At 43.3% G+C, this 26501-nt stretch overlaps 1 protein-coding gene and 1 long non-coding RNA gene across 6 annotated transcripts in view; one reads left to right on the top strand and one right to left on the bottom strand.

The window, feature by feature from the left end:
- Window positions 1–26501, top strand: part of LOC138758500 (uncharacterized) — a 69100-nt gene that overhangs the window by 31094 nt on the left and 11505 nt on the right. The window contains exon 2 of one of the 3 annotated variants that reach the window (XR_011354303.1): window positions 1799–1900. The exons of the other annotated variants lie outside the window; for them this stretch is intronic. This is a non-coding gene — a long non-coding RNA (uncharacterized lncRNA). The remainder of the gene's footprint in view (window positions 1–1798; window positions 1901–26501) is intronic. 3 annotated transcript variants of the gene reach the window in all.
- Window positions 4405–26501, bottom strand: part of LOC138758499 (sphingosine 1-phosphate receptor 2-like) — an 82351-nt gene continuing 60254 nt past the window's right edge. For all 3 annotated transcript variants that reach the window (XM_069927484.1, XM_069927485.1, XM_069927483.1), the window contains one exon: window positions 4405–7604. In XM_069927484.1, the coding sequence (XP_069783585.1) occupies window positions 6360–7439 (1080 nt within the window). In that variant the 5' untranslated portion in view covers window positions 7440–7604 and the 3' untranslated portion in view covers window positions 4405–6359. The remainder of the gene's footprint in view (window positions 7605–26501) is intronic.

Raw genomic sequence — 26501 nt, 5'->3', positions numbered from 1 at the left:
TGAAGGAATGGTGTTGTCTCCATGGCTTTTAGTAAGCCCTTTGAAAAGATCCTATTTGTTTTTTTTTGTTTTTTTTTGTTTGTTTGTTTTTTTTTGTTTTTTTTTGGCAGGTAAACAGTTTATTTACCAGCTGTACAGCACTACATTAATTAGATGCTTTACCCTAGCTTTCACAAACCCGCGAAGGATCAGTTGCTTGGTATTTGGGATGAGGTAAACATTTGGATTAGACTTTGGTTTTACAGGAGAAGCTGGAGAGTAATAGTGGATGATTGCCTCTCTGACGGGAGGCCTGCAAATAGTGGTGTGCCGCTGGATTTAATGCTGGGTCTGTTGTTGTTTGTCATCTATGATCTGGATGATAATGTGGTCAATTGGATCAAAAATTTTCAGATGACACTAAGATTTTGGGTGTAGTGGACAGTAAGAAAGGCTTTCAAGACTTGCAGTGGGATCTGGAGCAGCTGGTAAATTGGGCTACAGTATGGCAGATGGAATTTAATGCAGACCCTGTGAGGTCTTGCACTTTTAGAGGACTAACCAAGGTAGGGCATACGATAAATGGTGGGAAACTGAGATGTATGATAGAACAAAGTGATTTTGGAAAACAGATAAATAAGGTCGTAAAGAGAGGACCACAAATCAAAATATTGAATGTTATGTTGAAGTTGGTCAAAGCATTGGTGAGGCCAGATCTGGAGAATGAATGGTCACCTACCTTCAGGAACGACATCAATAAAATTGAAAGAGTGCAGAGAAAACTTACAAGGACGTTGCTGGGACTTGAGAGCTGTGTTATAGAAAAATTTGAAAAGGTTAGGATTTTATTCCATGGAGTATTAGAGAATGAGGAGAGGTTTGATACAGGTGAACAACATTCTGAGGGGTATAGACAGTGTTAATGCAAGCAGGCTTTTTCCACGGAGGTTGGAGAGTCAAGAGCAAGAGGAAATGGGTTAAGGATGAAAGGTGAAATCATTAAGGTGAACATTCGGGGGAACTGCTTCACAGAGAGATGAAAGTGTGGAATGAGCTGCCAGCAGAAGTGGTGGAAGCCGATTCCTTGACATTTGTGAAATTTTGATAATGATACGGAGGGCTATGGTTCAGTTGCAGGTAGATGGAACCAGACGGAAAAATTGTTTGGCATGGGGTAAATGGGCCAAAGAGTCTGTTTCTATACTGTAGTATGTAGTATTTTATGGTTCCGATTTGGAGTCAGCCACCATGCAGATAAACTATATCCCCCATTCAACAAGATCATGGTTAACTGGAGTGACCCCTGGAATTGGTTAGAAAGACAGGTTGGATACTTATCTTGTCCCCATTGGAATTTGGAGCAGTGACTTGAGTGAAACATCTTTGAGTGGTCTTGATATGGTGGAAAGGGAGAGGATATTTCCTGTAGTGGGGCTGTCTTGAACTTGGGGGGGAGGGGGGTAAGGGGTCAGTGTTTACAAATAAGGGGTTGCTAATTTAAGACAGATGAGGTGGATCTTTTTCCCTTCAACATTTTGAAATTCTGAAAATTTGATAACACTGAACAACAATTTTTTTCAAAAGATCTACTTCCTGAAAAAAAATTGGAGGTTGTGATAGACGACTTTAAGCTGGACACAAAAATAATTTCAGATTTGGTGTATCATGAATGAAGTTGGGGATACTGTACATTAAATTAACTTTTATAGAATTTAGCATTTTTAATCGCATAATGATGCTGATACATTATGTTAGTTCAACTGACCCATTTTGCCACTGATTTTCATTTGTACTCTGCATCTGATGCCTCTCATGTCAGTGTCCAAAAATAGTGGGTGCGTGACGCCTCACCAAAGGGATAGGATCGCCCTTAAATCGGCCCGTCATCGTTCGACTCAGTGTGTAAGGGGACGCTACACAGGTAGGAAACACAGGCCCTGAGCAGCCCCAGTTTGTAAACCCCTAGGGACTCATTTAACGACTCTTGCTTTTGCACTTTTATCTTTTACGCTCTTTTGCAATTTGTTTATATTTCTTTATTTGTTTACATGTGTATATCATGTAGTTTTTTTTTGCATTACTAATAAGTGGTAATACTGCTTCCCCTGCAAGAAAAAGAATCTCAGGATTGTATGTGATGTCAATAAATCTCAAATCAAATCAAGGAGCATCTTAAAGTAAAAGGAAGGAGTTCCAGATCTAAATCTCAGTTAAGTTTGCAATAAAATAGGGGGAATCAAGAGGCCAGAGGGGTATATCTCATTAGTTAGTGGACTGAATGCAATTGAAGGATGCAAGAGGCTGCAGTTTTTGGTGTGGGTTCTATTACAGTACTCATCTTCGTTCTATCTCACACTTGTACACTCTAATAATGGGATTAAATTTGTAGTGATATCCTTTTTATCCCTCTAGCCCTGCAGAATTCTCCTTTGTATGTTTATGTTAGAACTGATTAATTGTATTGCACGACATCTCTCTCTGCAATCCAAAGATTCTTTTTTACTTTCTTTTTTTTAATCTTTTTATACTTTTTTCAATTTGTATATTTTATTTGCTGGGGGGAGGTTGGGTGAGAGGGAGGGGTTTTAGGGTGGGGTGAAAACCATCATGTATGCAATTTGTTTTTTTAATATCTATTATAATAATTGTAGTTATTACATGTATGGAATATTAAATATTTTAAAAAATTATTCCTCTAACAAGCTGGAGAGGAAGGTCGCAGAAAAAGGGAAGAGCCAGAAACTGATTAATTCATCAAGATAAAATCTGACATCAAATGAACATTGTTATTTTGAATAGAGATCAAAACCCACCAGTTGCATATGTTGTCAATGAGAATGTTATATGGAGATTATGTACGCAGTGCTCTCCAGAAGCATTGATTAAATTATACATTCAAACTCAAAGGTCTTATACCAAGGGAACGGTGCCCTGATGGAGGGGCAGTATGGAGGGAATGGTGCTTTGTAAGAGAATATAAGAGAAAGGAACCATAGGTTGATTCTTCTTCCCCCACCCCACCTTTTCTGTTTTAGACTTGACATCATTTTCCTGTTGGAGAAACTTGGCAGAAACATTGGTTATGTATCTTTATCTTTGCTATATAGAGTACGCTGTTTGACCAGCTGAGTTTCTCCAGCATTGTGTTTTTACTTCAACCATGGTGTCTGCAGACTTCCATGTTTCACATCACTCTCCTGTTATCTGCCCATACCACAGGGGCATTGCTGAGGGAGTGCTGCATTGCAAAGAAATGCTATCTCAGATATTAAACTGTGACTGCTTGCTTTCTGTGGTGATGTAGAAGGTCCGTGGCATTATTAGAACAGTACAATTTTGGGGCATCTTAGGGCTATGTAAAAAACTGGCATCAACTGGCCACAAAGTTTCAGTTGACAGCTGAATTTAAAAATACTCTACTCTGCAGAACAGTGGCACTCTGACACCAAGACAAACAGTTAAACTCAACCCCTTCTCCCCCTTTGAAAGAGATGGTAAATAAAAACAGAAATCAGAACAAAACGGATATGGTGAGGATTAACCCCAGGGTTAACAGGCCCGATAAGCCAAATCTACATAGGCTGATACCAGAACAAGCAGTGCTTCCTTGGAGCATCTAATGCTGCCTTGTGCTGCACCCACAAATGTTCTCGGTTGTCATACTACTTATGCTCAAAGATGTAATCACCTGCTGTTTGCCATTTGCCTTTCACAGCTGTTTGTCAGTGTATGTCTTCTCGATTAACAAGCTTGCAGGTCTTGCATTAATTCACCCCCATCTTTCGAACACATTCAGTTTGCTAGCATTTGGTATCCAGCTCAACGTTGGTATGGAAAGAGAAAGAGAAATCGGGATATAGAAGAGTCTCTCACACCAGTGTCAATGTTAAATCAGTCCAGCTGCGGATTATAACTCCAGTTTCCACCTCTTCAAAGCAATGTTGTAAAAAGATCACCCATAAGTTGGAGGAGCATTTTCCGTCTGGACACTTCCAACCGGAAGACATTAATATCGACTTCTCCGAGTTATGCTAACCTACTCCACGTTCTCCTCCCCCCCGCCTTCTTATTCCCTCTGCTTTCTTTCCTCCAGCTCTCCATCCCCCTTCGCTCTCCATTCGCAGAGCCCTCTCCCTTTCTGCCTTATTACCTCCCCTGCCTGTGGGACTGTGATCCTGCCCCCCACCCCAAACAATTTTGTTCGGAACACCTGACTACATTTTTTCATACCTTGATGAAGGGATCAAGCCCGAAACATTGGTTTTGTATCTCAATTTTTGCTGTATAAAGACCTGAGTTCCTTCAGCTTTGTGTTTTTACTTCAATCACAGTGTCTGCAGACTTTGGTGTTTTACTCCTGTAAAAAACAAATTCTGAGCTTTTCAATGGAGCAGCTCTTGTATCTGAAGCAACAAACCAAGTATGGAGATTTTTAGAAAAAAGTTTATTTTTCATTCACTTAATTTTCAGTGAACAATTCCCAAATGGGATTTCGTACCGTTTACTATTCTATATTTGACATTTTGTACATTGTTCAATATACATTAAACATTCATATTTAATACTGTCTTTTGCTGTAGTGTTGCCACTTAACCATTGAAACCACACAACAACCTATGGGTTTACCTTCATTTAAAGGGGCAATCCATTCACTTGACCACAGATATCCTATCTAATTCAACATAATCTTCCAAAACAGCGTCACAGTGGTGAAGACATCAATTAGTATCTCACCTGCCTACTGGAATTAAGACTGAAACCAAGTCAAGGCTAATTCCACCATTATCCTTGTCATTCAAGGAAATGGAGGCCACAACTCCCATCAACCTTTGCCCTCGGAATCGATTATATTTTTAATTGAAAGCCAATTCCAACATGTTGAATAGGAAACTGCTCATGGGGCAGGATGAGGGCAAGGAGAGGCACCATGGACTGAGTACCATGGTTCCCTCAGGAGAGAGAACTGACTCTACACAAATGGCTAAATGCCCAGTGCATTCTGATTTCTGCCCTGGAGTTGTGTTGTGGGTGTTTGACCCTTGTGACATCTCCCACAACCCATGGCTCCTTCACTGGCTAAACAGCAAGAGAACATGGACACGAATAACCAAATGTGGTGATATAAAGGAAAAGTTCAATTGGATATACCACTACAAAACGGGTGCAAGGGAAAGGGGTAAATGCAAAGGAGGGGGGTCAGATGAATGCAGCAGCACATTGTGGCTTTCAAAAAATTGTAAAACCACGTTTAAAATAGAACAAACACTAATGTTAAAGCAGTGCCGAGCAGCAGTAATATGTCTGATCTTCACATAGATTAATTCAATGCATCAGCTTTTCTTCTGTTGCCAAGGCAATACTCTCAATAAAGGTTCAGTTCATTCAACAAATCTTTCCCACAGGGTACTGTTCAATTCCTTCATTCAATTATGGGATGTGGTGGCATTTATTGCCCATCTCAGTTTGCCCTCAAGGAGTTGACCAGTGAGTCCTTTAAGAACTGCTACAGTCTGTGGTAAACAAGCTGCCACAGTGCTGCTGGCTTGGGAGATCATTGACTTAAGTTTAGTAATAAAGACTGCCACTGTCCATTTATAATGTGCTGGGGTAACAATTATGCAGCTCTATTGTTTTAAGGATGATCAATGGTCCCATCACACCTCTGGACTGCAGGGTTGTTCCATTATACCCATCAGGCACTGGGACTGGACTAGTGATAGGGGTAGGTCTTGGAGTCAGGGTCTGCATGGTCACAAGGTTGTCATTGGATGTCTCGGGCTCATAGACCGGAAGGGCCTGTAACCGTGCTGCATCTCTAAATTATAGAGCTGTATATGAGAGGGGTGAGGGAATGGTCAGGTTTCTCAGAGCCAGGAACTGTTCTGTCAGAGATGGGTAACATTGGGATGACACTGGGCATGTTTATTTAGAATATGCTTTTGTTGCACCCCCCTTCAAAAAATTCTTTCCTCACTTGTACCACATACCATTAACACATGGCCCCCTGATGACCTCTGGCCCATTGGTTAAGATCACAGAGTTTCAAGTTGTTGAGTTCGAGCAATGTCAGTTATATATGAAATATGCTCCTGGTATGCCTTGGTCACGTTGCAGAGTCTTGGCACAGTCTTGAAACCTGTTATTCCTGGCATGGCTGAACAAGATGTCCTCTTCGCAAGGTTATTCCTTTTTTGTTTGGTAGATGGCACATGGATTCCAAGGTAAAAAAAATAAATTCCACTGGTCATGTGACATCAGTATCCAGTTGATCCCACGCATTGAAGAGTTAACTTGTGGGGGGATTAACCAAGATCATGTGTGGAGTGCATCTGCTGATTGTGCCATGATCCTCACTATCTGCCCCGTATGAGCCACAGGCATCACACAAAGGTCGTACATTCTGGCATCATTGGCGAGTCGAGTGCCTCGTGTTTATGGTAGGACCGATCCAGGGTACTGGGGTGGCGAAGTGTGTTGAAGTAGGTGCTCATCTGTGTCTTTTTGCCCATCACTGAGGTGCAGCAGCAGAGAACGTTCAGGAATGCCCTCCGCATATCCCTACTCCTCAGGGTATAAATGATGGGGTTCATGGCCGAGTTGAGCGTGGCAAGGCCCAGAAAATACTCAGCTTTGAAAAGGATCTTGCAATCGCTCCCATCATAGGCAAAGTCCAGCAGCAAGATGATGAAGGTGGGTGCCCAGCACACAATGAACACACCAAGCACAATGGTCACAGTCTTCAACAAGGCCAAGGTCTGCGGGGCTGCTGTTTCACAGTGGCTCGATCTCACAATCAGGTAAATCCGCAAGTACAGGATGACAATGGCCAGCAGAATGATGCTGAGGATGGTGATGCAGAATAGGATGTAGTTCTTGGAGAAGAGAGGGAGCACAGTGGAGCAACCACTCAGATGGCACATGCAGTTCCAGCCCATGATGGGCAACCCACCCAGCAGCACCGAGGCAATCCAACAGCTTCCAATCAGCAGGCACATCCGGCTGTTCTTGTCACTGCTGTACAGTTTGACCTTCACGATGGCTGCATGCCTCTCAATGGCGATGGCCAAGAGACTGAGGACGGAGGCTGACAGCGCGATGAACATGGTACCTTCGCGGAAAAACCACTGCAACGGTGTCAGCGTCATGGTCCGTCCGCCTGAAAACACGAGGTTGAAGATGTAAGCGACGCCGGCAAACAAGTCCGATAGCGCCAAGTTACCGATGAAGTAGTACATGGCCGAATGGAACTTCTTGTATCTACAGATGGCCACAAGGACCAGCAGGTTTTCAAGGATGATGAAGGAACACAAAATGATAAAGATAACAGACACAACACTGAGGTCCTGTGACTTGTACTTGGAGTCCTTAAGTTTATTGGTCAGGTTATAATAAAAAATGATTAGGTTCTTGTTGTAGTAGTTGCTGAAGGGCTTTGTGCATGGTGTGGACTCCTCATCCATTTCTACAGAAGTCTCTGGCAGTAGGTGTAGGTAGTTAATTCCCTCGAGGGCATAATGGATCTCGAGTTATAATTCCACTCTCAGCTGGACATGCAAGGGTTGCAGCTTCAACTCAATTCTAAAGTGTAAACTTCACGTACAGCTTCCATTGTGTTTCTTCTTTACCTGTAACGCCAACAACAGGCTGATTATTAACGGCAACTAACAAAAATCATACAAATATTCTGCAACATTTCATGTTTTATGTCATCGGGATAAGCCATTCATCCAGAGTCCATGCTGGGTCAAAGAATAATTTAATCATCCCATTTCTACCCTAATTCTCCTGCAATCCACGTACACCAGGGGTAATTTACAGTGTCCAATTGATCTGCCAAACCACATGCCTTTGGGATGTGGGAGGATACTAGAGCACACATGGGGATCCTATACAGTTACAGGGAGAACATTCAAACTCTGTACACATATGGCACCCAAGGTCAGGATCGGACCCGGGTCGCTGGAACTGTAAAGCCCCACTGAAGAAGGTGGGCAGAGGGAGATTAAGTGAAGTCACAAGCTCTTGTTATTATGTGACTCATTCTTAGGTCCTGCTTCAACAGGCACCAGTGCATGGGCCCTTGGCATTCTCCAGCTGGACGACATTAATGCCGATTTCTGCTACCCTACTCCCTGTTTTTACTCTCTACCCCTTTCCTTCTCTATTCACAGAGCCATCCCCTTGTTTACTGGTTGTGCCCTCCTCCCTTATCCACTTATTACCTCCTGCCTCTGGGACTATGGTCCTCCCCATCACTACTTTGTTCAGGCACCTGCCCACAATTTTCCCAGACCTTGATGAAGGGCTCAAGCCCAAAAAGTTGGTTATGTGTCTTTGTTCTATAAAGTGCATTAACTTATCATTTTCTGCAGGGTTGTGTTTTTACCTCAACCATAGTGTCTGCAAGACAGTGCATGGGCTAGTTGGACTCTGAACTGTACCTCTGTAATGTGATCCTCCTGTTAGTGTCTTGCTTACCTCACTGGAGCACAGACAGAAGATGGACAAACCCCCCTAGTACCCATCACTGCACCAGAGTCGCACCCTCTGCTGCCTATCAGTGGCCATAGCAGGTCCCAGGGAGTCTGTGTTGTAGTCCCAAAGTTTCTGAATGGTTGAGTTGCCTCTAAATCTTATTCACAATACTTGAGAAATGATCACCTAAATGATCAATACTGGTTTTACTGAAAATCAGCCACTAATGTACCTTGAGAGGCAAGGTGGATGGAACTGAGGTTATTCTCTTTGGAGTAACAAGGGAAGAGAGGTGACCTAATAGATGTATCCAAGATTACGAGAGGCATAGACAGGGTAGATTGCCAGCACCTATTTCCTGGGGTGACAATAGAAAATACCTGAGGACATTATTTAAGGTGAATGGAGGAAAGTTTAGGGGAGACAAAGGTTTTTTTTCAAACAAAGTGGTTTGTTTGTCACTGCTGTTCAGTTTGACCTTCACGATGGCTGCATGCCTCTCAGTGGCAATGGCCAAGAGACTGAGGATGGAGGCTGACAGCGTGATGAACATGGTACCTTCGCGGAAAAACCACTGCAACGGTGTCAGCGTCATGGTCCGTCCACCTGAAAACACGAGGTTGAAGACCTGGGTGCCAGGAATGCATTCCTGGTGGTGGTGGTGGAGGCTGCTATGATAGGCGCATTTACAAGATGTGGGTGTCAGAAAAATAAGAATTATGGGTGAGGAAGAGAAGGATTAGATGGTTGTGGAGTAGGTTGGCACAATATTGTGAGCCAAAGGGCCTGTACTGTAATGTTCTATGTTCTAGTTGGGCCTGATTTGCCATCCAACACACAGTCAACAGTTGTGACACAGACTTGGCAGCAATAACTACAAAGAAATGTTTATTCTGCTTGACATCAGCACTGGGATCCAGACAGTGAGTGACCCTCAATAACTGGGCATTTCCAGGACCACTAAACTTTCCAGGCAGGTATAGAGAAAAGATCCAAGGTTTGGATGTGGCATAAAGGGATAGTAGTGAGCTGGGTAGCTGAAGAGTGGTAGAACTGACAGATGGGGGCAAGGGGGTCAGATCTGAGAGGCCAGGTTTCATTTCATGTCGATGCAATCATGAAGAAGACTCACCAGCAGCTATATTTTGTTATGAGTTTGAGGACATTTGGTAAAACTCTTGCAAATTTCCACAGGTGCACTGTGGAGAACATTCTGACTGGTTGTGTCACTGTCTGGTATGGAGGTGCCAATGCATAGAACAGGAGAAGACGGCAGAGACTGTGAACTCGCCCAATGTAACGTGACTGATTGCACTCAGAGACAAGTGAGGAATACAAACACGCTTTTAATAACTTATAATCAATGGCCAGTAGACAAAATAGTCCTCAGGTGAATCTGAGGTAAGGTGGGAAAACCAGGGTTTATATTGGGGTAGGTGAGGGAGGAGCCAGCCATCTGAACAGTGAATAGACAGTAAATTCCAGTTCACTGCAACCAGTGCCATTATGGGCATTTGCCTTCTCTCCCTAAGGATATCTTTAAGAGATGGTGTCCCAAGAAAGCAGCTCCTATCAGCAAGGACTCTCACCACCCCAGCCAAGCCCTTTTCTCACTGCTACCATCAGGAAGAAGGTACAGGAGCCTGACGAAAAACACCCAACCGTACAAAAACAACTTCACACTTGCGTCACTAGTGGGTGCAGACCATCAGTCGTAGTGACACCAAAATGAATGTCCATAAAATTTTTGTACAGTGTTTCAGCAGAATTTTATTTTTTTATAAAAATATCCCTGTAGTTAGTTATAACAATAAAAACATTTTCGTAAGCCCATCTTACATGTATCAATATATCTACAAGGCTAAAAATTCTGCTAATTTACTTTTTTAACCTTCTAATACACTCCAGTCAGGATCTCCCACCCCCCCCAACGCTCAGCGCCGTTGCCTCCAGCCTGGACTTGCCTTTCTTTTCTATGCTCGGTACACTCGGTCCATGGGGTGGTGGGGGGGGGGGGGGGGGGTGTGGAGGTGGGTGACACCATGAGTTACTGCATCAGATGACATCAACCCTAGTGACACCACTGGGGCTTCATCCCCCTCCACCATCCGATTTCTGAACAGACAATGAACCTATGGATACTACCTCACTTTGTCCTCTTTTTGCACTAATCATTTATTTTAAATATTGTGTTTACTGCCATAAAACAAATTTTGTGACACATGTTCATGACAATAAACCTGAATGTGATTTAAGGAATTACTTTCAAGTTATTGTGTAACTAGAAAGGCTGAAGCCAATGAGGACAGATCAAGATTAGTCACCACAGACTACCTCGATACAAATGCAAATAGCAGCCTCAGCAATACCCTGATACGTGGCTGAGTAATGATTCCAAAAATAACAATTCAGCCTTCATATCCTTCCTACAAAACTAAATATTTTCCCTATCAGACAGGCCTTCAGTGTCGAGGATAGCTTGCCCACTCCAGTTTAGTGGATTGAGTGGCTGAAAAAGGAATGTGGTATCCAGAGATTCTGCCTCAGCTACGGCCAGAGGTTCTTAGAGTGAGAAGGAGGGAAATATGGGAGATGTTGCACTCTTGCTGTTTTTACCGTACTCCCCACAAATTCTCAATACTTGCACAGATGCTCCAGTTTCATGTTGGCAGCGATGAGTTTCCGATTCAGACTTCAGATTTATTATTAGCGTTCATACATGAGATCACACACAAACCTGAGATTCATTTTCCTGTGGGCATGGCAGAATTACCACTTAATGGTAGTACAAAAAAAACTACTCAACAACCACAAGTAAACAAATAAAGAATAAGAGAGAAGAAAAAAAATCAATGAAGTACAAAAGTAAGAGTCCGTAAATGATTGACTTTGTGGTTGAGGAGTCTGCTGGTGGAGGGGAAGCAGCTGTTCCTGAACCTGGTGGTGCAAGTCTTGTGGCACTGACACCTCTTTCCTGATGGCAGCACTGAGAACAGAGGGTCTGCTGGATGGTGTGGATCCTTGATGATTGCTGCTGCTCTCTTGACGTCAGCCTTCCCTTTAGATGTTCGCAATGGTGGGGAGGGTTTTGCCTGTGATGTCCTGGGCTGTGCCAACTACATTTTGCAGGGCTTTATTCTCAGGGTATTGGTGTCCGCATTATGCAGGCGAGCAGCACATCTGTGTTACGGTTAGCAATGTTGATACAGAGCCAGCGACCCAGTTTTAAATATGGCGCTGTCTGTAAGGAGTTTGTATGTTCTCCCTGTATCTGCGTGTGTTTTCTCTGTCTTCTCCCGTTTCCTCCCACCATTCAAAATGTACAGGGGTTGTAGGTTAATTGGGGTATTTGGGCGTCATGGGCTAGAAGGAGCTGTTACTGTGCTATATGTCTAAAATTTCCCCCAAAGTGGCTTTGAGAATATTCCTGAACCCACCCCCCCCTTCCCCACTATCCCATCCCAGCTATGGTGTAGATGGGAGCCAAGTTCCAGCGTGTGAACCTGTTCACCCAGTGGAGTTGGCTGAGTATCTCAGAGAAGTTGATATGTTAGAAGTGGGAAGGGCACTCAATGGAGCCAGTGTAGAACCATCTCACATGGACCTCAAAGTTGCATACATCAGGATGCTCTTTATCGGCTACAGATCAGCATTAAACACCATCAGCCCCTCAAAATTGATCAGCAAACTCCAAGACCTGTGACTTAACACCCCACTGTGTACCGGTAATTGGATCCTGGATTTCTTCACCTTCAGACCACAACCAGTGAGGATTAGTAAGAACATGTCCTCCACAATCTCCATCAGTACTGAAGCACCACAGGACTGTGTTCTTAGACCCCCTGCTCGACTCCCTATACATCAATGACTGTGTGCCTCGGTATGGAAACAACACCACTTACAAATTCACTGATTATACCTTGGTAGTGGGTTGTCTAAAAAGGGGCAATGAGTCAGCGTGCAAAACTTGGCTGAATGGTGTGCCACAACCTTGCGCACTCAATGTCACCAAAACCAAAGCGCTTATTATGAACTTCAGGAAAGTAAAACCAAACGTGTACGATCCAGTTATCATTGGGAGATGAGAGGTGGAGAGGGAGTTACTACCTTGGAGGATCTACTGGACCCAAAACACTAATGGCATCGCAAAGAAAGTACATCAGCACCTCTACTTCCTCAGGAGTTTGAGGAGGTTTGGTATGACCTGGCAAATTTCTATGGATGTGTGGTGGAAAGTGTGTTGACAGGCTGCATCACCAATACCCCTGAGTGGAAATCCCTGAAAGGTGATAGACATAGCCCAGGACATCACAAGCAAAACCTCCCCCCCCCCATTGAGAACATCCATAGGGAACGCTGCCATAGGAGAGCAACGGCACCCACACATGCTCTGTTCTCGCTGCTGCCATCAGTCTCCTCAACAACAAACTCAGACACTCATTTAAAGGCTCCTATTTTGCACTTCATTGATTTTTTTTCTCTCTCTGTATTGTGCAATCAGTTTGTTAATATTTCTTTATTTGTTTACATGTATATGTATCTTCTTGAGTAGTTTTTTGCATGACCAATAAGTGGTATTCCTGCCTCATCCGCAAGAAAAAAATTTTGGTGTTGTATGTGATGTCACGTATGTACTCTGACAATAAATCCAAAATCTAAGTGTCAGCACCTTCAGGGAGAGAAGGAAATGTGGATTGGATGGAGTATGCACTTGCGGAGTATAATAACCAGCAAGGGAAGATGGGTTAAATAGCATATTTCTACACTCTGTTATACAATGAACAAAGCTGTTGCTCTTAGTAAGTTGTTTCCATGGTCTGCCAGATGCACGTGAACAATATACCAGATCTGCCTGTCCTGTGAGTCAGTCTATGCTTTTATTTCTAGTCTGCAAGTCGGAGGCTGGGTAATTCTCTGGGAGCAAGAGAACCATAGAGAATCCATTGTCTAATTGTGAAGAAGCTCCCAGCCCAGTTCCCCCTTCCAGCATTTGGCCCTGCTAATCATACTGCCCTGTCACACAATCCATCAGTTTCTTAACTCTCTTTGGGGGGGGGGGGGGGGGGGGAAACCTCTCTCCCCTCTGATCTTTCTCCCAGTGTTTTTAAATCAGTGTACCCTGGCTTTTGACCTTTAATTTAATCAACAGTCTCTCATCACCTCTCAGATGAGATGGCAGCTGCAAAGGGGGAAAAGAAGTTGGGTGAGGGCCCCAAAGGTGATAGAGGAGTATAGGAGGTGGAGAGACATGGGACAGACAGGTAGAGGGAGAAACCATTAGAAAGAAGGGAGTGAGGAAAAAATTAAATTTTAAACATTTTAATTAAAAAAAATATTTAGACCTATAGCCCGGTAACAGGCCCTTTTGGCCCATGAGCCTGTGCTGCCCCAATTACATCCAATTGACTTATGTTGGAAGGGTGGGAGAAAACCAGAGCACTCGGGGAAAACCCATGTAGACACTGGGAGAATGTACAAACTCCTTACAGACAGCGCGGGATTCGAAACCTGGTCCTGATTGCTGGTGCTTTTGCATGCCAATGGAAACAGTGGGGGTTACCAAAAAGGAGAAAAATCAATGTTCATGTCATTAGGTTTAAAGCTGTCCAGGAAGAATAGGTTTATGTTTGGCCTCGTCCTGACTATAGACAAGACCAAGAATATAGATCATTGTTGAAATGGTTGGAGGGGTTAAATTGGCTGGCTACAGGAAACTTGAGTTCAGACCCACAGATCAGAGCATAGATGTTCAAAGTGTTTCTCTGTCCTGCAATTACTTGTGCATATCATTCTCACCATCTAAATAACATACAGCTTCAATAATCTACCATCATCTGACCTTACCTACTTCAGTAGGCAAGAAGGATTGTTAAGCCCTCTGCAATCTCCTCTCATTGATTATTTTTCATCTGGGCCTGGCCATTCGGCACTTCCATGAGATGCTGAACTTCTTTGTAGTTACTAAAAATAATGCTTATCCTATAACTATTTCACACTTCTTTGTCCCATTGACATCAACCCCACTGGCCACTGGCCAAATTCCACTTTGGAACATTAACCCTATTTTATCCTTCTCCTTTCCAATAACTATGCTATATATTAGAGAGCTTCTACAAAATGCACCCCTTTCCAATATTCCCAACAATTATATTCAATGCTGCCCCTCAACCCCACCATTCCCATCCATCAAATTATTGGGCTTGTTAACATACTGCTAAATGTTGCATAGGAGTTCTGTACTCATTGCTCAGGGGTACAAATAACTTAAATTTCTTACCAGTACAGTTGTACTGTAAAGAGCTTCAGCCCTCTTTGCTGATACACCACAATGGCCCACTTTGCCTCGAGGCGTACAAGACAACTGTATAAGATGACCCCCAGAATGTAGGTTTTGAGCTATATAAGACTACCCCAATGGCACTTACCATTGACCAATGAAGAGATGCTGCTAGGCACTTTTAATATGCTAATTCACAATTTTTAAAAGCAGATTATCCAGTAAAGGTTTAAATTTTATTAGCATATTTTAAAATAATTATTTTAAACAGGCCGTTTAAACAGCCGTTTAAAGCCTGTATAGAGCCAACAGCAGTTGGACTGGGAAGATAGACCCCGCAAGGGAGCACTGAGACTTCAATGTTAAGGTTCAGATTTTATACTTTTCTTACAAGTCAATCCCTGGTTTTGGGCTGACATTTTTAACATTCAAGGACTGTCTTAGATGCTGATATATATGGTATATGGCAGTTAAACTGAATCCCACAAAAATTGGCTAAAATATTCTCTGAACAGTTGGTCATGTACCTGCAAACGAGATGGCCACCCCTTTTTTGTTCTTTAGTTCATGCCGTGTAACCTCATTTACTGTGCCATCGTTCCTCACAGCTGCTACTGTTTCTTTGAACAACACTGCCTCCTTTTATGTTCCCTTCTCGATTTTGAATGAAAATCCTCTAACCAGAAGCTTATACCTTGCCAGAAATTATACAAAAAATCTGTAGACACCAAAGTTGAAGTAAAAATATACTGCTGGAGAAACTAAGCTGGTTAAACAGTGTCCTTTATGTAGCAAAAATAGGTACATAACCAACACCTCAAACAGTCCTTTCAAATGAAGCAGCACTCCATGGGAGTTATCTACTGCATCCGGAGTTTCCAGTGTGGTCTACTCTATATCGGAGAGACTGGGCGCAGACTGGGAGATCACTTCACTAAGCAACTTCGCATCAGTGATAGGGATCTCCCAATGGCCAACCATTTCAATTCAGCGCCTACTCCCACGCTGTCAATGGCACCAAGGCCACCCGTAAATTGGAGGAACAACACTTGATTTTCCATCTGGGCACTCTTCAGCCAGATGGCATCAACATCGACACCTCCGATTTTCTGCTATCCTACTCTTCGCTTTCCCTCCTTCGCCTTTCCCTTTGTCTTTTTTCCTCGAGCTCTCCACCCCCTTTCTTCTCCATTCACTGTCATGCTTCCTCTCCCTGCTCCCTTATCCACCTATATTACCTCCTGTCTATGGGACCATGTTCCTCCTTAAGCCCCTCTCTTCCCCACCATTTTGTTCAGGCCCCTGGCCACATTTTTTCCTTACCTCAATGAAGGGCTCAAGCCCAAAACGTTGGGCTTTATCTTTATCTTTCCATTATGAAGTTTGATCAGCTGAGTTTTTCCAGCATTGTGTTTTCACTTAAGCTGTCAGTCGTGTTCCTCTTTAAAATACGTTTTAGAATTGCTGAAATATTTACTTGGTTACCTCTCGTTGGTACAACTGCACCAGCTTGTAAGAACCACCCAATACTGTGACAGAAAGGGGGGGAGGGGGGAAGAAACTAATGAAACTAATTGGCACATGACCTCACTGGGGTGTTTGTACATTTTGTAAGTTACATCAATGAAAAGAGTTGCTTATAGTAACAACCACACTGGGATTTTCCATGCTAATCATAGCTCATTCTCCGTCGTTTAATTCCTGCCAGCTGTATCACAGCAAGATATGATCAGCTACTTTTGTGGGTGTAGGAAGTAAAGCTGCAGATCTGTATGATTAGGTCCCAGTCTGAAAAGCAGGTGCTACCTCAGCAGGTCTCAGCAGCCCGGAGGTGAATGCATATTGCCCACAGTGCTGGAGGCCTAGACACAACAAGACCTGGTGATAAAAAGCAAAAGCAACTGTGAGAGCAATGGGGAGGGGGGATGAACAGAAAGGCTCATCTTTCACATCCCAGTGTTCACATATTTGCTGTATGAAGCTGTGCTGGTTTTTAGCATGCACTGAGGAACTTTGTCAGATATTCGTCCCCCTGTCTCCTCTAGTTCTGTCTCTCCCTCTCTTCCCTTTTCTCTCTGTCTCCTTTCACAGAGCCAAAATCAATTCTCACCTTTCCTCTTATCATGTTCAATTAACACCTTTTGTTTGTTGATCTGGACTCCTCCCCATCATCTTCCCTCTTTCTCTCCCAGTCTTTATTCAGACACCTGCCTGCTTTTTGCTTATACCTTATACCTTGAAGAAGGGCTCAGTCCTGAAACATCACACCTCCTAAATATCATTACCTCTTACGGACACTGTGAGACCGGCTGAGTTCCTCCAGCATTTACTGTGTTTTTGTCAGACAGTCTCCTCTCCCACACAAAAATGTTAAAATTTCATCACTGTTTGAATCACCGACAGCACGGAACGCTACTAGACTTTTGAAATTTCTCTGTCACCAATCGGCCTAGAGTCAAATCTGGCAGTGTGGAAAATGTTCTGCTTAGCACATCAATCATAAAGAGACTCATGAATAAAACTGAAAATGAATTAAACCAGCAATGAAACTATGTAGGTCTCAGACCTGCTTCCATGCAAAAGCTTTTCCTCATTGATTCGCAAGATGAGGATGTCACTGATGACGCCAGCACTTGTTGTCTATATGTACCTGCCCCCGAATTGAGCGTTGAGGGTTAATCTCGTGGGTGGGCCTGGAGACATGGGTGGGTTTCACCAGGTATGGACAGCAGGTTTCCTCTATAAAGATGTTGGTGAAATAGAGGGATTTATTCAACAATCCAGTTTTATGGTCAGTAAAACAGCTCTATTTTTAATCTTGGTTCAATTTCCTAGCTGTGGAGGAATTGGAACTTGTATCTCAGTCCAGAATTGTGGTTGCAAGGCCAGAGACTCGCCCACTATGCTATCAGGCCCTGTAGTGACTCACCAAATCCCCAAACATTTCCACCACAATAATTCACATCATCCATTGCCCACGTGAGTACTTTTCCAACCACTCTTAGCACCACACAATAGCATCCCAAACTCGAGTTAAACAAAAAATTCTGTCGACACTATATTTGCACAAAAATGCCAAAGAAACTCGGCAATTTACGCATCATTCTTTAGAAAGCAAAGGTAAAGATACATAACCAACGTTTCAGGCTTGAGCCCTTCATCAAAGTATGAACCAAGAACAGGCAGGCGCCTGAATACCATGGTGAGGTGAGGGGCAGGGAGAGGAGCACAGGCTGACAGGCAAGAGGTCATAGGTGGATATGGGTGGGAGGGAAAAGAGGGAAAAAAAAACTAGAAAGTGAGAGGGGGAGGGGATAGCTCTCGGAATGGAGACGGAAAGGGTAGAGAGCTGGAGAAAGAGAGACACACGTGTAAGGGGCTTAACGGAAACTGGAGAAGTCGATTAATGCCATCTGGTTGGAGAGTGCCCAGATGGAATATTAGGTGTTGCTCCTCCAATTTGCTGGTGGCCTTAGCTTTGCAGTGCATGAGGCCATCAACAGACACTTTGGTGCGGGAGTGGTGCGTGGAATTGAAGGGGTTGGCCACTGGGAGATCCCCACCACCGATGCGGACTGAGCAAAGATGATCAGCGAAGTGATCTCCCACTTTGCGTCCAGTCTCTCCGAGGCAGAGAATGCTGCACTGGAAGCTCCGGCTGCAGTAGATGACTCCCGCAGATTCACAAGTGAAGAATTAAACTGACACAACCGACATCCCATTCGCTGGTCCCATCTCCATTAGCACACTGTAGCTGCAGCACGTTCCATCTACCAAGTTACTATGACAGCTCCTCCTGAATTCACCAACTCAAAAGCCAAAAATGACAAGGATAACAGGTGCAAGCAAATACCACCCCTTGCATGTCCCCCTCCAATCTGCACACCATCCTGAAACAGATCCACAAGTGCTGATCTTTCATCAGTACTGGGAGTAAAACTCGGAACTTCCTCTCCAACAGTATTGTAGAGGAGCTTCACCAGATAGACTGAGAAGGCTCAGGGCAATAGCTCACCACCATATACAGTATTCTCATGTAGTTGTTGATACCGTGTCAGGTGTTTATTTATTACCCATGTAAAAGTCGACCCCTCTATTTTTTGCCCCAATTGCCCGCCCATCCAAGCTCCCAATGCCTTGACAGCGGACCTTTACCCCAGCCGCTTGCCCACTGGTGCTCCTGACGCGCCAACCGTGGATCCTCACCCCAGCCGCTCACCCATCCGAGCACCCGACGCCCTGGCTGCCCACCCACTAGAGCTCTTAATGCCCCGGCCACCAGAGCTTTCAATGCCCTGGCCGTCCGCCCACCGGAGCTCCCAACTGCAGATCCTTTCCCCAGCCACCCACCCATCCCAGCTCCCAACCATGGATCCTCGCCCCGGCCGCCAACCCAACCCAGCTCCTGACGCCTCAGCCACCTGCCCACCGAAGCTACCAATGCTCCATCTGCCTGCCCACCAGAGCTCCCGACACCCCAATAGCAGATCCTCTTCCTGCCCACCTGTCTATATCATTTCCCGACAGCAGATCCTCTCCCCGGTCTCCTGTCCATTCAAGCTCCCAACTGTGGATTCTCATCTTGGCTGCCTGCCTAGCCAAGCTCCCAAATGTGGATCCTTTCTCAGCCGACCTGCCAACTGTGGATCCTCTCCCCGGCCGAGCACCCATCTTCCTGCTTCCTGCCTATCCGAGCTCCCAACGCTCCATCTCCTGCCCATCCAAGCTCCAGACAAGCTGACTGCAGACTTAACATCCAGTCTTGGCCAAATAAGCATCCACTCGTCTGAACTCCCAATGCCTTGAATGACACAGGTACTTAGTCAAAGGTTTGAAGCATGTAAAATTCAATCCCCTTTTTTGGCCCAAGAAATTCGACGATTACACGAGTATATATGGTGGTGAAGGGCCATAAGTGCTGGCCTTGCAGTGACTCGCATCCCAGAGAAAAGAATAAAAATAAAACTGCTTGCATTGTGCGAAATGCGCAGCTTTCTTCAAAGAAGTGAGCGTGACTGGATTTGATCAAGCCGGAATGCTTTGGAGGATACGAGCTGACAAATCTCTTGGATTTCCTTTAAATTAATGAACCATATGAGCAGAGAGAGCTCAGCCTGTTTTGTTTAGTTAGATTTCAGTAAAGCCTTTGCTAAAAAAAGTGCATGCAATAATGAGCCCACAAGGTTTGAATACAAGGCTTTGATCCAGCACGTCTGGATTGGATTAAAAACTAGATGAGCATGAGGAAGGAAGGAGTGTTTAGAAGTAGAAAGAGCTGGCAGCTATTCCACTGGCCGTGATGTGGCAGAGCAATTGCAGGCCCTGCTTCAGACTTCTGAGAATGAGGAGGGGCTCCAGAGACCAGGATTGTTTGCACAGAGTAGGCATGAAGATGACTCTGTTTTCAAAGAAATTACTAGAGAAAGCAAAGGCATAAATGTAGGTGAGTTTATCACTTATGGTTTTTAGACTGCAGGCACAATTAAGGTATTTTTCCCGCTACGCAGGCAGTCTAAAAAGGAATGTGCAGAAATTTTGAGTCCATTCCTGCAATGCGATTTATCCTGCAGGATCCCTACAACTTTTTAGAGGAAGTCTGCAGTGTAAATCATACCGGAAAAATTGGTTGACGGTCATCCACTCTACTGCACATCCAACCACCGGGACTGTTGCACTTGGGTACTTGCAGTTTAAAAAGGCGCACAGTGTGAATGACCACATGGGCAGTAATTATGTTAATTTTTTTCCCTTGATTTTCCCAACATTTCAGTCTAGAAAAAACATTACTGTTCACAGGTTCTACGGCAGAATAGACTTAGGAGAAATATTAGGCAAACAGAGAAAGCCTCCTCTAGAAGTTCTGCAGAATTAAATAAGCAGTTTCTGGAGAGAATGGATCAGTGCCAGGTGAAAACTTGTAGCAGGGTTTGAGAGATGATCAGGGTACAAGAACTAATCTGTGACCCTCCCTTTCTTGTTGCTGTCTTCCATACAAGCTCCTTTGGTTGCAGGCCAGATTGTTGAGGCGGTCTTTTCTTGGGCAGTAGCCATGACATGTTATGATTGCCCTGATAGACTATTAGGCCAAGCAGGCCTGTATCAATGTCTATGCGTCAATTAAGCCTGCTCCTGCCTCCCTTCATCTCACTCTATGAACAAATTCCTCTACTCTTGATTTGAATGTTGGCATACCCCTCTGTAACAGGCCCTTTTGGCCCACGAGCCCATGCCACCCAATCACACACAATTGACTTACAATCCTAGTACATTTTAAATGGTGGGAGGAAACCAGAGCACCCGGAGGAAACCCATGTAGATACTGGGAGCAAGTACAAACTCCTTATACAAACCTTGGTCTCTGGCACTCTAACAGCATTGTGCCCTACTGCCTTAATGCTTATTTAGTGTTTCCTTAAGTATATCAAGACTATTCATCTCCGTGGTAACAAGCTCCTCATTCTCCTCTGAGAGAAAGCATATTTTTGAATATATTTTATTTTGGACCTCTCAGAATAGAAAACATTTGATTTCTTAATCTTAAAGTCATCCAACAGGTAACCATTCACTCTTCCTTTTCTGGAAAAAGTGATCAGTTACTCAGCATTTTGGAATTGGAGCCCCTCAGTTCCAGCATCACTTGTTTTCATTTTGAATTAGTGGATTCAAAACTTCTTATTTGATCCATAGGTTTCTAATGCTACTTAAATCGCTAAGCAAGATAAACTGACACTGTAAAATGTGGATGCTTTTTATTCACCATTGGAGATTGGGTTGCTCATAATATTGAGAGGAGCAGTTGGACTTGCTGTCTGCAGCTGTCATCATGTGCGAGTATCTGCCAGCATTTCACACTCACTGAACCAAGGGCTGAATGCAACCAGGGCATTTGGCTCTACTCCAAACAGACTGAAGCAACAAGCAATACACTACAAAATTATTTATTTATATAGCTCCTTTAACAAAGTCAAATTGCTTCAATTACTTTTCAGACAATATTTTATATTAAAGGTACAGTTGCCAATAGTGGAACAATTACATTTATGGACATGCAAGAGGCCAGAAATGGCTTTGAATGTAAGAAATGGAGGAGATCAAAGATCTAATTGGAATGGTAGTCATGAGTAGATTTGAAGTCTCAGGCTCCTCTGCTAAATTCTTCTCAAGACCCATGATTCTCCGAGAGATAAAGTCCTCTCCTATGTACCTTGCATGTTGTTCCCTTATTCTGAAACTCCATCCTTTCATTCTACATTCTCCGATGATAGAAAACATCTTCTCAATATTTGCTCATTGAAGCCTCTGAGAAGCTTATATTGTTAAATACAATCACTTCTCATTCTTCCAAATTCCAGGCTAACATGGATCCAAAGTACATAACCTTTCCTTGTATAACCATTCAACCCAACTTTCCCCAATATGTGTCTATGCCTATTTAAAGTAACATGAATTGTAGCCTCATCACTAACCTGTACAATTGCAACATGACCTATCCTGCTTTTATATGTCACATCCTTTGCCTTACCAATTATTTACTATACTTGCCTGGTAACTTCTTGTAGAGAAAAACAACCCATTTCCCCCACCCATTCCCTTGCTGTCAGGTCTGTCCATGATCTCATTCACTGCCAGACTGACACCAGCCACAAATTAGAGGAACAATATCTCATCTGGACCGGATGGCATTAACATAGACTTCTGTTAATTTCCCCCCTCATCTTTTTCCCCTTATCTCCTTTCCTCTAGTTCTGCCTCTCCCCTTTTCCCTCTGTCCTTTGAGTCAAAATCAATTTTCGCCTTTCCTTTTATCTTATCCACTAACCCTTTTGCCAGTTGGTCTGGACTCCCCCTCCCATTCTTCCCCTTTCTCTCCCCAGTCTTTAATTCAGATACCTGCCTGCTTTTTACTTGTACCTAGAAGAAGGCCTCAGGCCTGAAACGTTGTTAATATATCTTTACCTTCAATTGATTCTGCAAGACCAGCTGAGTTCCTCTAGCATTTTTGTGTTTTTACTATGTTAACTTATTGTGTTCACTTATGTATAAATAGCCTTCTGGAGCCTCTCTCAATATAAATAAAATCTGTTGTTTTTTTTTAAAAAAAACCACGTCACATTTTCCCCAGAGTACATTACTGGACAATTTTTGGTCACTCACTCAACCTATCTATATCCCTGTTCTTCTCACAACTTGTTTTCAGGCACAGTTGGCCTAGTGGTTAGCGCAACGCCTTTACAGTGCCAGAGATTGGGACTGGGGTTCAAATCAGTAAGGAGTTTGTATGTTCTCCCCGTGTCTGCGTTGGTTTTCCCCAGGGTCTCTGGTTTCCTCCCACCATTTGAAATGTACTGGGGGTAATGGTAAAGGTAAAACTATTGTCACATAATACTACATTTGGAATGTAACATATGTGAAATTCTTTAACTTTGTCTTCTGTAAGGAAGAGAGAGTCACCATTTTGTCCAGCGCCCCTCACAGAAATTAAGCCCCAGCAAGGAACAAACTTGCAACCCCTGGATTTCAAGACCAGTGCTCTAACCACTGAGCTATCGGAGTGTAGGTTAATTGGGTGTAAATTGGGCGGCACAGACTCGTGGGCCAAAATGGCCTGTTACTGTGCTGTATGTCTAAATTTTTAAAAAATATTCCCTCCTATCTGCAACAGCAATGACTTTGGCTAAATGCATCTTTTCCTTTTATCCAAGTCATCAAATACTGCAGATTGTAAATACAGTAAAACCTCGTTAAAACGCGGTAGTTGGGGTCCAAGATTTCATACTTCGTTACAGCCGAGTCGTGGAACAGATGCCTATAGGTCATGATTCAGGAAGCAGGAAAACCAAATACTGTGACTCAAACCCTATAATAAGACCTTTAAACTCCACAAATTAACATACACATCTTGTAAATGAGTCAGGAGTCCATTTTTGAGACTGTTAGTCTGGCATCCTAAAATCAATGTTTGGGATCCACAGTCACCTGCGCTATAAGCGATTCTGTGCATTAACGAATCACATTCTAACGAAGACACTGGTTGTAGTTAAGACATAAATAGCTGACATACTAGCACTGATTCCTGCAGCCCTCCATTAGTTATGGCTTGTCAACTTGATAATAACTCTATTAACTTTGCTGTTTTGTATTGCTTAGCCAAACCTCCACCCATGTGAATAAACTACCGCCAATACCATGAGCTTATCAGCTAGAACTCGTTATCCACCTTGTCAGTTACATACTCAAATTACTCTTATGTTTATCAAAACAGAATTTCCCTTTCAAAAAAATACGTTGATTGCTTGTTCTGCACTCTATTCAACTCATTCACTCTGACAGTTTTATTGATGTTCCTTAGATCAAGACAAAATTTGGTTTAATTTTTCTCTCCTAAATGAGACATTGATTAAATATACCTACCTTAATAAATTAGGATCTCTAAAGTGGTCCTCTCCTTTCACACACTTATTCACAGAGTCGGCTGATATGCTTGGCAGTCTAACCCGCTATATATATTCACTTTCTCTTTGAATCTTGAATCACAGATGACATTTGATTAGCTGCTGCAGGAGATTCCCCTTTTATTAATTTCTTTATCACATTGCATGGTATGACAGAGCTCACAATTTGGTGAACTGCCAACAAATTCAGTGAATTGATTGAGCAGGTGTGGAACTTTCCCCAGGACCCACAGAAAGTTCCATGAAATGCTTCGGGTATCGCACATGGACTGTGTTTACACAAGGACCCAGACTGAGCAATTTCTTTATTTAGCATCAATTAAATAATGAACAAGGCTCCTAAAGATGAGAAAAGGCAGAACAAGAACTGAGTCACATCGTGAATTGGATTCCAACTCGGAGGGGAAGTGAAACAACGTTGCTCATCCCATGGACTCTATTCCCCAAAGCCTAAGAGATCTCAGTGACCTATACAGTCTTCAAGGAATTGTAAACATTCACATTCCCAATGTGTTCTGCATGAAATCATAATACATTTTCTTCTGATAATGCTGCAACTTCAGTGACCCAGGATCCAAGTATCTAATTCTGGAGAGGACATCTTCGCAAAACACACATCAATGAGCAGCGAGCTGCCATCTTGAGTTACATAAATTCACCCCAGATTTGTCCAACTGCCAGGAAAATCACTAAACTGATAAAGAGTTCTTCATGATCCCTCTTTATGATTTGTTGAAATGGCAAGGATTGATGCTAGCATTCACAGGAAATCATTGAACCCAGATAATGGAGACTAGACAATTAAACTCACATGGACAAAATGATTGAGCCCCACAGATCTCTCAGCTCTTGCTTAATCACTGTGCGCTTGGTCACCACTCTTCCCAACATCCTGATCAAGCAAGATGGTTTTTCTGCACAGGGACAAACCTCCCAACCACTGATCATTTAAACTTTCACAAGTTGCCAACTGCAGGTTAAAAGGAAGGAAAAAGAAATTTTGAGTATAGGAAAGATTGACATTTTGGGATTAAAGCCAAAGGATGTGGTGAATAATAAAACGTCAGCACTGAACCAGGTCACAGTCCCTGCTGCTGTTTTTATAAAGTCTCCCTTGTACATGTCGAACAAGAGCTGAATGCATCCATTATGGGACTCACAAGGAGCACAGAACAGACATCATCCTTTGTCTGTTTAACATTCCAACTCTCTCCAATTGTAATAAAGTCCCACTGGGATGATCAACTTTCCTCACAGATGATATCAAGAATCAAAAAGCAGTACAAATCACAGAGTGCTGCTCTCCCATTTGTAAATATGTGGCATAACCAGGAATATAATTTGTATTGTGCAAGTAAGTGGTTTGAATTATACACAAATTTGTTGCTCAACTCCCTGGAGCCAGGCTTGTCATTGGCCAACACTTCCATCACATGGAAGTAAGAAGGCGCTCATCCTACTAATCTGACAGGCACCAAAACTTAAACAGGAGACCTTAGTACTGGTCAGCTGATCACTGGATATTTTATCTAATAGCAAGATCATCACAGTTTTGTCTTGGATTTGACAGGGGAAATAAAAATTAATGGAGAGGGCTAGGGTTACAGAGGCAATTGATTCCTCGTCACCCTTCTCAGATTAGAATTCAAAGGTAAAACATGAAAGTCTGCAGACATTGTGTTTTGAAATAAAAACTCAATGCCGGAGAAACTCAGCTGGTCAACCAGTGGACTTTATGCAGCAAAGATAAGATACTTTGATCAAGGAATCATTGATGAAAGGCTCAAGCTCGAAACATTTGTTATGTACTGTACCTTTATCTTTGCTTAATAAAGTCCATTGGTATTGTAATGCACGTCGAAAGAACCAAAGACTTGTTGATCCAAACCAAGGCTTTTATTAACTAAAAGACTGGAGCAAATCACAAGTAGGTCGACCAGTCCAGAATGACCTGGTCTGGCTAGGAGCAATCCTTTAAGACCTGCCAGTAGGTGTGGCTACACTCTCAGGCAATCACAGTCATCCAACACTACCATCTGTACATATGTACATATACACATTGGTGATAGAATCTGTTCTATCACAGGTATGTTTCAAACAGTGGGACGAAACCAGAGCTCCCAGGGAAAACCCACGCAAACACGGGGAGAACGTACAAATTCCTTACAGAACCGCGGGATTCAAACCCCTGCCCCGATCGCTGGTACTACAAAGGCATTGCACTAACCACTACGCTAACCCTGCTGCCCTATTCCTCAGACTGCTCAGTTAACCTCCTTACAGCCTGGATTCTCACAAGACTTTGAGCCAGCACCAAG

This window comes from Narcine bancroftii, chromosome 3 (assembly GCF_036971445.1).
Source record: "Narcine bancroftii isolate sNarBan1 chromosome 3, sNarBan1.hap1, whole genome shotgun sequence".
Classification (NCBI taxonomy): Eukaryota; Metazoa; Chordata; class Chondrichthyes; order Torpediniformes; family Narcinidae; genus Narcine; species Narcine bancroftii.
This window is presented reverse-complemented; position numbering and strand designations above follow the sequence as displayed.